General features: G+C 38.1%; 1 protein-coding gene across 2 annotated transcripts in view; it reads right to left on the reverse strand.

Moving 5' to 3' along the window:
• Window positions 1–1,244: 1,244 nt before the first annotated feature.
• The window catches only part of LOC127657842 (nectin-2-like), a 93,131-nt gene continuing 79,794 nt past the window's right edge, over window positions 1,245–14,581 (reverse strand). The window contains exons 7-10 of one of the 2 annotated variants that reach the window (XM_052146778.1): window positions 4,370–4,499; window positions 4,175–4,232; window positions 2,119–2,193; window positions 1,245–1,922 (exon numbers count right to left, since the gene is read on the reverse strand). In XM_052146778.1, the coding sequence (XP_052002738.1) occupies window positions 1,725–1,922; window positions 2,119–2,193; window positions 4,175–4,232; window positions 4,370–4,499 (461 nt within the window). In that variant the 3' untranslated portion in view covers window positions 1,245–1,724. The remainder of the gene's footprint in view (window positions 1,923–2,118; window positions 2,194–4,174; window positions 4,233–4,369; window positions 4,500–14,581) is intronic. The other variant, XM_052146779.1, reaches the window with a different exon arrangement.

Consider the following 14,581-nt stretch of genomic DNA (forward strand, 5'->3'; position numbering starts at 1 on the left):
CCTAATCAGACACCAAAAGTATCAGTGTCAGGCACTTTATGAATCTCAGAAAAGGGTGATCCCCAAATGGTTGCCACAAAATGGAAAACACACATTTGTCTAGAATGTCATTGTATGCATAGCATTAAGTGCCAAGACATTTCTGATAAATGAATAGTTCACCCAAAAATGACAATTCTCTCATCATTTTCTCACCCTCACGCTATTCGGCAGAACACAAACAAAGATTTTTAGAAGAATGTTTCAGCTCTGTTGGTCCACACAATGCAAGTGAATGGTGATCAGAACTCTGAAGGTCCAAAAGGCACATAAAAGCAGCAAAGTAATCCACTGACTCCAATGGTTAAATGTATGTCTTCAGAAGCGATATGATAGGTGTGGGTGAGAAACAGATAAGTACTGGGCATCTATTTTGACACAAATTTAAAAGTTGAATATCACAGCAGGAAGTTACTTAAGCCTTGTTTTTATCAGTAAAGGAACATAGGTTTTTTGAGTTTTAGGTATACAGAGAAGCTTATTTATGCTTATATTTCGTCTCGCCTTGATTATTGTAATGCCCTGTTTTTAACATTAAATCAAAGCACTTTAGCACAACTACAATCTGCTGCAGCTTGACTTTTGACACAAACTAGGTCTTTTAATCAAATTATTCAAATTTTAGCTTCTTTGCAATGGTTAAAAATGTATTTAAGGGTTGATTTTAAGTTTTTATTAATTACATATAAAGCATTACATGGTTTGGCAGCAGTGCCGGATTATTTAGCAGAACTTTTAAGACTTTATGAAACATTTAGACCTTTAGATCTTCTTGTTGTGAACTGTTGGCTGTTCCGAGATCCAGATACAAAGCAAAAGGTGATACAGTGTTGGTAGTGAAGACCCCTTGATTATGGAACAGCCTGCCCTGGGACATTAGATCTGCTGAAACTGTGTCTGTTTTTAAGTCTTGTTTAAAAACTCTTTTTCTCCTCCTTGTCCAGTATGTGGTAATAAGCACAAAAGAATGCAAATCGCCAAAAACACAAGAAGAAGAATGTGAAAGTGAACGTGTAGATTCATTGTCAGAAAAAGACGCAACTATTGATCTGTTTCTCACCCACACCTATCATCTCTCTTCTGAAGGTGTGGATTTAACCATTGGAGTCATATGGATTATTGTATGCTGCCTTAATATGCTTTTTGGACCTTAAAATGTCTGGTCACCATTCACTTGCAATTAATGAACCAACAGAGCAGAGATATTCTTCTAAAAATCTTTATTTATGTTCAGCAAAATAAAGAAAGTCATACGCATCTTGGATGACATGAGGGTGAGTAAATGATGAGAGAATTTTCATTTCTGGGTGAACTATCCCTTTAATTAGAATGGAGTGTCCACATACATTTAGCCATGTATTGTACATGTGCGCACACATGAAAGCTGTCACAGTAAAATATCTTCATTCTCTCAAAATGAGCACAGGGTCCTTACAGTGTTTGGGTAACTTTGGAAAAATAATAATAAAAAAAAGCCTATGACAAATACCTATATATTTCATATTAACAAAATCAAAAAAACTGTCCCTAGACTGACAATTTGACCATTTAAAACAGTATAAATGACAGTGCTCATGTTACAGTATAAAAACAGGGGTGTCCCTTTGAGTTAACACAGCTTTTAGAGGCTCTCTTTCTGACACTTCATGTACAGTGTGTATCTGGTTCAGTACAATCCTCCTGCTCTAAACTATCACAGCTGGAGACATGAAGCTACTTCCTCTAGTAACAGAGGATGTGATGTAATATTCCTCTCCCATCATTCCATCCATGTCTCTATCATAACTAGAAGGGAACAGAGCCTCTTTCTCTTCCCCGGAACAGGAGGCACTGTTACGTGAAGGCTCATCATGATTATTCTCATCATGGTATCCTGAGAGATCCTGTCAAATTAGAGATTGCAGTGTAATGATTAGAGGGTGATGAGAAAGCACATGTTAGAGATGCTTACGATCTGTGAATAATAAGTCTGAATAATGCATGGAAATTGAACATGCCATTAAACATGTATGATTAACCATCTTAAATGCCATGCAGCATTAGAGGGATAGAAAGAGAGAGAGATAAATGTGTTCTTACTGTCATTGGCTGTTCTCTCTCTGTTATATAGTACATTTGATGAGAATCAGACTCCAAAGGTCTACTAATGATTGGCTACAACATGAAAAGGAAATGCTCATGGTGAATTGCTGCTCTGTACAATCTTTATACACTCTCAAAGAAACAATTATTTGCTAACAGGGGTCAATAACATACTGAAATGTGACCTATCAAACACACATGAACATATTTACATGCATTTAGCTCTTACAGATGTTTATTCTCAAATACTTTACTATTCTCTGCTACATCTGATGCCTATTGAAACAAGTTTGTTGAAGCTCTTGGTATAAATTATACTTATTATTATATTTAATTTCCTTCTATATAATATAGACCGTATTCAGTCAAGTGTTCAGTAATCTTGTTAGAAAAGAAAGTGTATTCACTACTAAAGCTGTGGCCAAAAGTTTTGGCAGTGACATAAATTTTGTGTTTCAGTTGTTGTGGTGTTGATTCACATTGTTTCTAGATTGTTGTCAGAGTGATCAGATGTATTTTAATTAATTGCAAAAAGCTTCATTGGCCAAAAATTTTTACTTTATTACAAAAACTCAAATTTACATTTTTTTGGCCCTTTTTGTTCTTGTTAGCAATGGTTACCTCTAAAGAAAGTCATGCAGCCATCATCGATTTGCATCAAAATGGCTTCACAATTGCTGCAAAGAATATTGCACCTGAAAGAACCATTTACCGGATCATCAAGAACTTCAAGGAGAGAGGTTCAACTGCAGTCCCAAAGTGTCCAGCAAGCGCCAGGACATCTCCTCCTGAGGAGTCAACTACGGAATCTTGTCATCACCAGTGCAGAGCTTGCTCAATATTGACAGCAGGTTGTGTGAGTGCATCTAAATACAGTGAGGCAAAGACTTTTGGACAATGGCCTGGTGTCAAGAAGGGCAGCAAGGAAGCCACTTCTCTCCGATAAAAACATCAAGAACAGACTGAAATTCTGCAGGAAGTAAAGGATTGGACAGCAGAAGACTGGTGCAAAGATATTTTCTCTGATGAAGCCCCCTTCTGACAGTTTGGGACATCTGGAAAATCAATAGTCCGGAGAAGAAAAGGTGAACGCTACCATGAGTCCTGTGTCGTGCCAACAGTGAAGCATCCTGAGACCATCCATGTGTGGGGTTGCTTTTCATCCAAGGGAGTGGGCTCTCTCACAATTCTGCCCAAAACACTGTCATGAATAAAGAATAGTATCAAGATGTCCTGCAAGAGCAACTTCTCCCAGCGATCCAGGAGCAAATTGGTGATGATCCATGCATTTTCCAGCATGATGGAGCACCATGTCACAAGGCAAGAGCGATAATGAAGTGGCTCGGAGATCATTACATTGAAATTATGGATCCGTGGCCAGGCACGGTCTTAATCCCATAGAGAACCTGTGGGTAGTCCTCAAAAGGCGAGTGGACAAGCAGAAGGCCACAAATTGTGATCAACTCCGAGCATTAATAAAGCAAGAATGGATCGCCATCAGTCAGGATTTGGCCCAGAAGCTGATATCCAGCATGCCAGAGTGAATTGCAGAAGTTATGAAGAACAAGGGTCAGCACTGTAAATTTTGACTCTTTGTATATATTGAATATTTTTGCAAATAAAAGCTTTTAAAACTTATGAAACGCTTTTCATTGTTTTCCAGTATACCATAGAAACATATGAAAAAAGAATCTAGAAATACTGAAGCAGCAAAATTTGCAAAACACAAAATTCATGTCACTGCCAATACTTTTGGCCATGGCTGTAGACTACATTTTGGACACACTTGTCTCAGTTTCAGTTTATCATGACCATAAAGTAATATTTCGGGTTTAATACAAGTAATAAGCCCAATCATAAGCATTTGTGGCATAATTTTGAAAAAAAGAAAAAGAATAAAAGCAATTATCTATGTTACATATCCATACATTAATTTGTGTTATTTCATAGTTTTGATTACTTTACCATTTTAAATTTAGAAATTAGTAATAATGAGTAATCAGTAGCCATGTCCAAACTTTTAACTGGTAGTGTATCACTCTTCTCTACTCACTCTGTCTGCATTAGAAAAGGACTTCATTGGAGGAGGAGGCTTGTGACTGGGCGGACTGCTGTGAATGTACACATAAACACACACAGACAATCAGTAAAGTGATACACATTCATAGAACATTCATAGGTAACTTTTACTAAGTATAGTACAAGTCAGAACTGATTACTACCCTGAGACAGATGAAATTACACTCACTTTGCACTTTTCCTCTTGTGTCTGCAGACCATCACAACGGTGGTTACTATGATGGCAAGCAGGATGATCACACCGAGAATCCCACCAATAATACTTCCTGTAGTGGAACCCTTCATTGGCAGCGGAGTCTCTAAAGAGAGAGAAAGCGAGAGAGAGACTTTGACATTTGCCTTAAAGTGGACATATCTGGGAAAACTGAATTTTCTGTGATTTAAAAAAAAAAAAAAAAAAACGTTTTCATTGTTATAGATTTCAAAAGATCTTAATCCAGTCCACAAAGACCATTTGTGAGATCAAATATAGCACATTAAAAATCATAATGGTTGTGATGCCACAACGATGGATACACTAACACATGAATGTCCACAAATACACATGCAAGTTGTCTTTTGATGTTTAGTAATTTAGTCTGTCCAATCACAGTGAATTAAAGGGATAGTTCATTTTAATTTTCTCATCATTTACTCACTCTCATGCCATGCCAAATGTGACTTTTCTTTCTTTTGTAGAACACAAACAAAGATTTTTAGAACAATATTTCAGCTCTAGGTCATTTCAATGAGAGTGAATGGTGCCCAGGAATTTAAAGCTCCAAATAGCAGATAAAGGCAGCATAAGGTCAGGTTTTATGGTCAGATCGTGAGTCTGACCTTAAAAGAATGTTTCGAAATATTCATATAGTAGTTGGTGTGGCACATTTCTGCAGGGACTGTTTTGTGAAGCTGTCACAATAAAATGCAAGAATCCCACAAATGGTGTTTATGTCAAACACACTGTGCCCGACAACAAAGATGACAGCAGATGTTTACACATTTGTCTTAAAAGTACAGTAGAATGTTTTTTATTTTAAGGGTCAGAGAAAGGGTGGAAAATTGTAATGTACAACTAAATTACAACCATTGCTAGTGCCGAACACCCTGAATAACATTATAAGTGGACTTTGAGGAAAATATTTAATATAAGCAACAATATATAAATAAATAATATTACCCTCAAATGCATCAGCACTTACAGTACACAGAGATTACAAAAATCTACTCCCACTCCCACACATTGCCCAAAATAACACTTCACAAAAGTTCATAAAGGACATAATTCTTAACACTTACAACACTTGCATCCAGAATGATAACCAATACATTGATTGCAGTTATAATTATCAACAAAAGGTCAGCAGCAACATGCCATTTACTCTCTGCAACATGAACATCCAGTTTTACAGATTCAGGCCGTACATGCAACACCCACACTCGGATTGAAGTGTTCCACATACCGTTCCACTGTTATTAATATCTCACAAATTATATTCCACTGTATAGCACAACATCTATACAAGTTCAAGTTGTTTATAAAGCAGCACCGCTGTGCTATTTTATTTTAGCAGATCTAGCTTAATATAGATTATAGATAAATCTCAGGTTCCACACATATGGAGCCGTGCTGATGTCTTGTACAGTGCAAAAAACCTTTGTGGTCTCTCTCTCTCTCTCTCTTGTAGGAGGAAACACAACACACATTCATGCCTTTCCATGCAGTTTAACATTACCGTTGGGATATTTCAAGCCAAAAAGAAGCTACATCCATCTCCCCTGCTGAAAAGACCAGTTTGGACCAGTATGAATTTTAATACTATGTATTTTAATGAAAAAAAATAAAAAATATAAATTACAGTAAAACATTGTTAATTGGTTAGCTTGTAGTTACTTTTATATACTGTGAGAAATTACATTTAACAAGGCAATTTATTGTAAAAAAAATAAATAATAAAAAATGAACATTTATTGCTTTATTTTAGTGTCATGTGTGTTACCCTGATGAAGTTTTATGTTTGTGTGGGTAACACTGTGCAGTGTCTGAACTGTACATATTTATTAGCCCTTCCTTTGTGCTGAAAGGTCCACTCCTGATGAAATTGAAGTCTTCATGGGTCTATTGCTTTACTACCAGTGTTACTATGGTGGTTAACTAAATATTGAATTGAGCAAAACAGCGTAGTTCCAGTAAGTTGGTAATATCAACATTGTATCATTTAATGATATATAAACAGTTGTGACTTACAGGCAACTCAATTTTCAAGTCTAATTTTTACAGGAATGTTCCGGGTTCAATACAAATTAAGCTCAATTGACAGCATTTGTTACATAATGTTTATTAAAAATGAATTTTGACTCGTTCCTCCTCTTCTTTAAAAAAATTCAAAAATCGAGGTTACAGTGAGGCACTTACAATGGAAATGAATGAGGTCAAAAATTTTTTAATGTTAAAATACTCACATGACAGAAGACAGAAACAATATGCAAGTAAACATGATTTTAGTGTGATAAAATAACTTACAAACGAGGTTATGGCCAATTTTATAACTTCATTACCATGAACGTGTAATGTCAACAAACCATAAAACCCTAAAAAACTAATTTACAACTCAAATAATATTTAATAATAATAAGTTTTAACAAAAGAATAAATGCACGTGCTTTTATAAAATTACAAGCTTCACTTTTCTGTTTAAACCCTCCAAATATTGTCCACATTCACTTTTAATGTAAGTGCTTCACTGTAACCTTGATTTTTGCTTTTTTTTAAAGAAAAGGAGGAACGAGTCAAAATACATTTTTGTGGTAATCAACATTATTCCACAATGCTATCAAGTGAGCTAAACTTTTATTGAACCCGGAACATTCCTTTAAAGGTGCTGTAAGCAATTTCAGGGTTCTGAAGCTTGTGGTTGAGCCCATGAAATAGCCACACCCCTAATTCCAAAACCCCGCCCTCCAAAGATTATTTTGAGACCCAAACCCCACAAAAGAGCAGCAGTGTTTTATGGAATGATATTCCGGACATTATTCAAAAGGAATTGCAAATTGTATTTGCAATTGCGTTTTCAATTTGTGGACTTATAAAATGTGACATAATCCAAACGCAATTGCAAATCACGCATTACGGTTTGCATTTTCGCTTAAGCTTAACGCACAGTGACTGCCAAATTTCAAATGGAAAAGCAAAGTCCGTTTGCAACTGTGTTTCCCATATCTTACGAGTTTTGGCCCTGTCATATTTAAATAGCAATTTCAATTACCACGTCTGCTTTTTCACTTTCTCAGCGTCGCGTATGTAGCCAGCCAAAACTCAAATGGTATACTAATTCCCTTAGTATTTCCATTTCCGATGCCTTACACAGAAACCTGTCAATCAGGGTCAAGGGTGGGATTATGCTATGGGGCGTGTTTGTCTTGGGAAGTAACGTTTAAACCAGCATGTCATTCTGGGAAAGATGTTTAACTATGGATCTCTTGCTCGTTAAGCTAGTTAAGAAGCTCTACCAGCATCCAAACACAACATTATGATTACATAATTCCTATCTAGGTCTTTTGCATGCAAAATCAGAAAAAAGTAGGATTTTCAAAATATCTGATAATGTTTACTATAAAATATGGTCAGCTAGACTAAGATAGTAATATTCAGACATGTTTTTGTTCAGATCAAATGGAAGGCACATGTAGCATGTAGTATAGCTTACAAAAGTACTAACGTCTCTTATGATAACAGTTATTATGAAATGTCATACAGCAACACATGAAAACGGGTCACAAACCACCACCACATTCATAAAATGACAAAAGACTACCAACTCACTGAATTTAACAGTTTCATATTGCAATAACTTCAATGTACATTAGATGGCGCTACAGCTTTATGAAAGTTCATTGCATCTAACTCTTCGTTCTCCAGGTCGTACCATGTATTTTCTGATGTCACCACGATAAATGTGCTGTATAAACTGTGAATATATATGCTATGCTCTCTCAAATCACTCAAATTATGTTGCAGGTTTAATGCTGACAGGCAGGATTAAAGTCTGGCTTGCAGCCCGGTACCTGCGCTGGATATCTTCCACAGAAGACATCAACATAGAGATGTCAGTGAACAGAGAGTATGGCCTGAGAGCAGGGGTGTAGATTTTAGATGGGATGGGTGGTAAGCTCCCCAATAATCAAAACAAGGAAGTACCCCCCACTAGTGTTGCCACCTGTCCCGGTTTTACCGGATTGTCCTTCTTTTAATAACCTGTCCCGGAAATTTATCCACTCTCCGGGACACTAAATGTCCCGGTTTTCGAAAGGCTACGTGAATATGTATATTCAACTATCTATTTTCTCTCCACTTGAAATAGCCTATGCGTTGTGCACAGAGTGGTCCGTGTCTCTTGTGTGTAGAATCCGCTATCATTGGCTCTGGGACGTGTGACGTGACGTAGGCTACGTAATCTAGCTGCCTGTCTTCTTGGCAGCTAGCCAGTTACTACAGGCGGCAATTTGAGAAGCAGTGTGAAGAAGATTGTACGTCAACGTCGTTCGTTAGCGTTAACATGGGTGGCGAGACGGAAGACGAAGATGACAGTGTGTTCACAAAGACGGACAGGCCAGTAAAAAGAAAATGAAACGTTCGACATATTTTAATAATGACTGGTTGAAAAATTACAATTACTCCACATGGCTAAAGCCAACACCAGGCTGACCCACTTTATGCTACCTGCTCCGTATGCTCAGTTAAAATTCTGGTTAAACATGAAGGCAAAACTGCTTTGGATGACCATGCTAAAACAAATAATTTTTTTAGCAAGGCAACTGAATCCACTGAGCTGTTGAAAGTAGTTGCTTTTGTTTTTCCCATACCAGTCAGTAATGCCTATGCAGAAAGAGTGTTCAGTCATATGGAGGATGTTTGGTCCGATAAAAGAAACAGACTGTCAGTTGCAATGGTGAAGTCTGAGCTTCAGGTCAGATTGAATTTCAATTGTCATGCACTGAATTCAAGACATTCATTGAAGAACAGAAACCACTGATAGCTGCAGCAAAGGGAAACGCCAAGTATAGATGGAAGACTAGGTAAGCTAAGGCCCATTTATGTATGATTTTGTTATTCCAATGTCTGATTGAGACATACTAAATAAAAGTGGCTATAGATGTGGCTAAGGTATGGTAAATGCAAATCTAATGTCATCCCTCTACTTATTTCTTTAGCAAAGCAAAAGCAAAAGCAAGCACAAGCACAGTATCTAAGCAACCAGGTAAGCTATAAGTTAAGATAAGTGAGAATACTTGAGATGTTTAAAATATTCACGACTATGCACAATCTTACTGCACAACGACCAATTGTGTCTTCTGAGTCTAATGTCTAATGGACATTTTCACTTGTGAGCAAAGCGGTGGCCGGGTCATTGATTTGTCCAGGTTTTTTATCAGACATAGGTGGCAACCCTACCCCCACCCAGTAGCCCCACAATGTTCAAGCCAAATCTATGCCCTTGCCTGAGAGAGAGAGAGACAGAGAGGAGCCGAGAAGAATGATAAAAAGAAAGAGAGAATGTTGGCCATCCAGACAGAACGGTTTACAAGGACAGAAGGCATTATTCTCTTGTAGGGCCGAGGAATTGAAAAAGACTTGGATGATGTGATATGCCCACATCACGTCTCACTGAATATTTGCCTTGTCAATCACATGTCGTTCTTTCGCTCCTTCCGTCTCGCACTGTCAATCTGTCCTTTGTATCCTAAAGCGCTCTTCCCTCTCCTCTCTCACTCGGTTCAGCTGGGGATGGTTGAAATCTCTGAGCTGATGACAGCCGAGCAGGTAACACATATCATTACACACCAAACATAAACAAAGCATTACATGCAGCACAAGCTAGAGAGTGAACCCCGTCACTAAACAGAATGAGCAAAACGTCACTCAAATCTGAAAACACAATCATGGACAAAGCTGATTCATTGGAGGAAAAGCCTTCAGCAGTACAATACAACCACAGAATGAGATGGAGAGAGAATATGAGATGTGTAGATGAAGTGAAGGTCACTGCAAACGGAGGCAGAATGAGGGAAGAATATGAGTGGAAGTGCGTGTGCTGGTGTAAAATGCGGAGGAATGACACAAGAAAGAACACTGAAGGGGAAAAACTCAATCAATCAAATTGACATCTCCGTTTATAAACTCCAGTCTCTCACAGCTCGGAGTCTCAGATAGAACGATCATGTATGAGTGTTAAACGGTGGACACTGATATATACAATAACTTAAAGGGATAACTTAGGCATATTCTCTTATCATTAGATCAATATTTAAATCCTTTTAACTGTCAATCTCCACTTTTACTTTCACATTCTCCTTTTGTTTTTAGCAATTCACGTCGTGTCGCATGTCGTCACCTGGGCAGGGAGGAGAATTTATAGTAAAAAAGGACTTCAATATTGATCTGTTTCTCACACAAACCTATCATATACCTTCTGAAGATATCGATTTAACCACTGGAGACATGGATTACCTTTATGCTGCTTTTATGTGCATTTTGGAGCTTCACAATTTTGGTACCCATTCACTTGCATTGAATGGACCTTCAGAGCTGAAGGTCCATTCAGATCCAAAAATCTTCATTTGTGTTCTGCAGAAGAAAAAATCCATACACATCTGGTATGGCATGAGGGTGAGTAAATGATGAGTGAATTTTCATTTTTGGGCAAACATGAAAAAACAAGGGATACTTTTGTCACATTCACAAAGTTGGCTGTGTCATGTTTACTTTCTTCAGTTTAGTTTTACAGGCACAGGGCACATTAATAAACATTTCTGTATCTGTGCCAGTTTAACCACAACAGCAAATTTTCAACTATAGTCCCAGTTTTAGGAATTGTTCACCAAAAATCTAAATTCTACCATCATTAACTCACCCTCAGGTCATTCTCTAAGCCATGTTACTTTCTCTTTACCTAACCCCAACTTTTGTTTACATTTCTCCCTGGCCTCTGCTCTTTGTTCAGATTTAATGAAACTAAAAGCATTTTGAAAGCTCTTGGGCTCAATAAAGCTCTGTATGCAGTAATTCAGTTATGGTGATTAGCATCCACTCATGTGACCCATCTCTGCCACGGTGATCCTATTTCACACGGGGTGTCTAAAGTGGCAGGTTGATGGGATTAATTTGTTGAATAAACAATTTAAGGTGAATTATGGACGTGTCAATGTGAAAAGCCATAAGCAATTAGAGGGATTATGGCTGTAGACATGATGCTCTGTCAAAGCAAGATCACAAATAGAGCGAGAAAGTGTGTATGTGTTTGTGCATTTGTTAAAGGGAAGCCAAGCATTCAGATCCATGCTTATAATGGTGTTAGATTATCAGCATCCATTCTGACAGAGTGGAATTTGACATCAGAGCTTGAATCCCGTGAGACATTTCATACTAAATAACAGTAAGAGAGAGAGAAAAAGAAAGAAAGGTAGAGGGATCAGACAGAAATTTTGACACATCTGACAATGAAAACAAAAACAAACACACCTTGTATCACCTCTAACCCACACACGGCAGATCCATATTGGGTGTGCTTGAGGTTTGTGCGAAACCTTTAAAAGCTGCCTCAGATGAACACATGAGAGTGAATGGCTGTGTTCAAAAGCTGAAAAATGCTGCCTTCACAGGCAGCCCTAAAAAGACCAGCTTACATTCACAAACAGGCCTAGATGGTAGATCAGCAAAATTCAGCTAGTAAAACTAGTATATCAGCATGATCTTAAGATGGTCTTGGATTTGGAGGTAAGAATACAACGAGGTGCATTCAAATCTAAGATGCTTAGATTTCGGCACCAGTGTAACAGTTCGGGAAAGGAGGTTGGGGGAACCGGAATAACAAACAACAATTTAACTAGACAGAACATCAAACTGAAAACACAGCAACATAAACACACACAAGGTCAAACATTTCGGGTTTTACTATCCTTATGGGGACATTTGGTCCCCACAAAGTGATAAATACACGCTCACACACACACACACACACACACACACACACACACACACACACACACACACACACACACATTGGATGTATGTCTCTCTCTCTCTGGTGTCCCTAGCTCCTCTTTATCCCTCTTCTGCTGATTGGCCAACTCAGCACCAGGCGTGCATCCTCTCGGCCCTGGTCACGCCCTCCTCCTCGTCACTCACAAAATAATAAAAATGGTGTCTGATAGAGTGGTTGTAAGCAGCAAATTAATTCTAAATGTCCTTCTTCTAAGAAATAAGCATTTATAGTCCCTAATTATTTCCTGTTATCTAAAGCTAACTTAAATTTGATTTAGATCATTAGACATGAGTTTACAGTGCCTTGGAAGTCTGCTGACAGTCACTGACAGTGAGGCAATGAGAAAGCTGCCTTAAGTTTTAGATGCAGCCAATGTGTTATCATCATGCTGAAGGCTTTATCAAATGCATTCTCTACCTCTGACTTTGAATGGATTCACAGTTTACAACTGGTCACCATTAACTTCACTGGAGCTGCAGTGAGCACTGTAATATGCTGCATGTATTCCATGCAATCTGACTTACCTTATCAGTCTTCATGATGACGATCAGCACAAGTGTGTGAGTGTGTGTTTGTGTGTATCTTCTGCAGTCTCATTCATCACACTCAGCCCAGCACTTATCACAGCTGAGACCCAGATGCAGCCCATGCATTAAAACTGTCAGAGGATTAAACTGATGTCAGCGACACTGAGTCTCAATGTGTGCATGTGTGCATCTCTCTGGGGAGGCAGTGAGGTTTCTGCCACTGCGTATTAAGGCAGTAGACAGTAGCCACAGGAGGAGGCTGCTGGATCTACATCTCCAAGGTCACTGCTCCCAAAACACCCACAGTTTGGAAAACGTCCTGACATCACAGGCGATTTTTTTTATATTTTCAACTATTTCTGACAATGACTGATTTGAACCTCTGACCAGCATACACACCCATCCGTTTTTCTATCATGGTGGGCACTTTCCATTGACTTTTAATGTTTTTATATTGATCTTATAATATTTTCCTTATATCTCCCATGTAGGGGATTTCAGGTTTCACTATCCTTTTATGATTTGTTTGGTTACATTTGTTTGGTACATTTGGTTACAGTTTTTAGAATTGTGGGTTGTGCGTGGATGCCATGGAGAATATCGTGAAGCCTCCACATGTGCTATGTCTCCACGGTAACGTGCTCAACCAGCCATGTGATAAGATGCGTGGATTGACGGTCTCAGACATGGAGGCAACTGAGATTCGTCCTCCGCAACCTGTATTGAGGTGAGTCACTACACCACCACGAGCATTTAAAGCACTTTGGGAATAAAGTAACCCCCCATAAAGTAACTGGATTAGAGTACCTAAAAGTTCAATATATTACATTTCATAAGTAAATTACCAACATAAGCAAACACAAATTGCTTTCAAGTGTTAAAAATGGCTCTCGCCAGTGTCCTACCAGTCATCAAAATTATTTTTAAACTTGTAATCTCACATAGACCATTTCTCCTAAAAACACATACAGTATGTACTGCTAATGAAATGTTGAGGAAACACCACACTTTCTGCTTTCCCCAGTATTCTCTCAGTCATCAAGGTTATATTTAAACTTGTGATGTCTCATACATTCTCTCTCTCATAAACACCCACATTCTGACTTACAGAGCTCATCAAGCATGAAAGGGAAACCACCGCACTTTTCCGCAGTGTTTGCTCAATCATTACGACTTTGATAGAGTTCCTAACAGAAGTTTGGGGAAGCATGCTTATCATTACTCCAGTAATGCTGCAGCAATTTAAAGCTTTGTTTTTATCTTATTCTATTTCCCAACAATTCTTCATCCATTCCAACTGCTTCCTTCTTCCTCTATCGTTTATGTGCTGTGGGATCATTTAGTTTGAGTCACTCGACACCAGGCCTGTCTGTTTTTTTCTCTCATGATTTTTATCCCTTTTGCAAATAATACAATCCACAATGTGTCTATATTAATTAAACACTTTTAGGGGAAATTTACAAATTTACTAAACAGTTGCACTGTTGCAGTCAGTTTGTGTGACTTTGCAAAAACCTGCAACTTATTCTCAAACCACCCAAAATCTAATTCAACCTGGAGCTAAATTAGCTCAAATAGTGCAGCACAGTACGTATGAAGTTATTTAGTCAAAGTGATTATTTTCATCACAAACACACCTTTCCATGTAATTTGGAGGAAGCTTCTGGCGGAAGCCGATGCTCCAAAACCGCCATAAAAAAGCCAGACTATAGTTGGCAAGTGAACATACTTTTTGGAGAAATTTCCTCTGGTCTGATTAAATATTTTTTTTTGCCATATTGACCATTGTTATGTTTGGAGGAAAAAGGGTGAGGCTTGCAAGCCGAAGAACAC

Source organism: Xyrauchen texanus, chromosome 17 (genome assembly GCF_025860055.1).
Source record: "Xyrauchen texanus isolate HMW12.3.18 chromosome 17, RBS_HiC_50CHRs, whole genome shotgun sequence".
NCBI lineage: Eukaryota > Metazoa > Chordata > Actinopteri > Cypriniformes > Catostomidae > Xyrauchen > Xyrauchen texanus.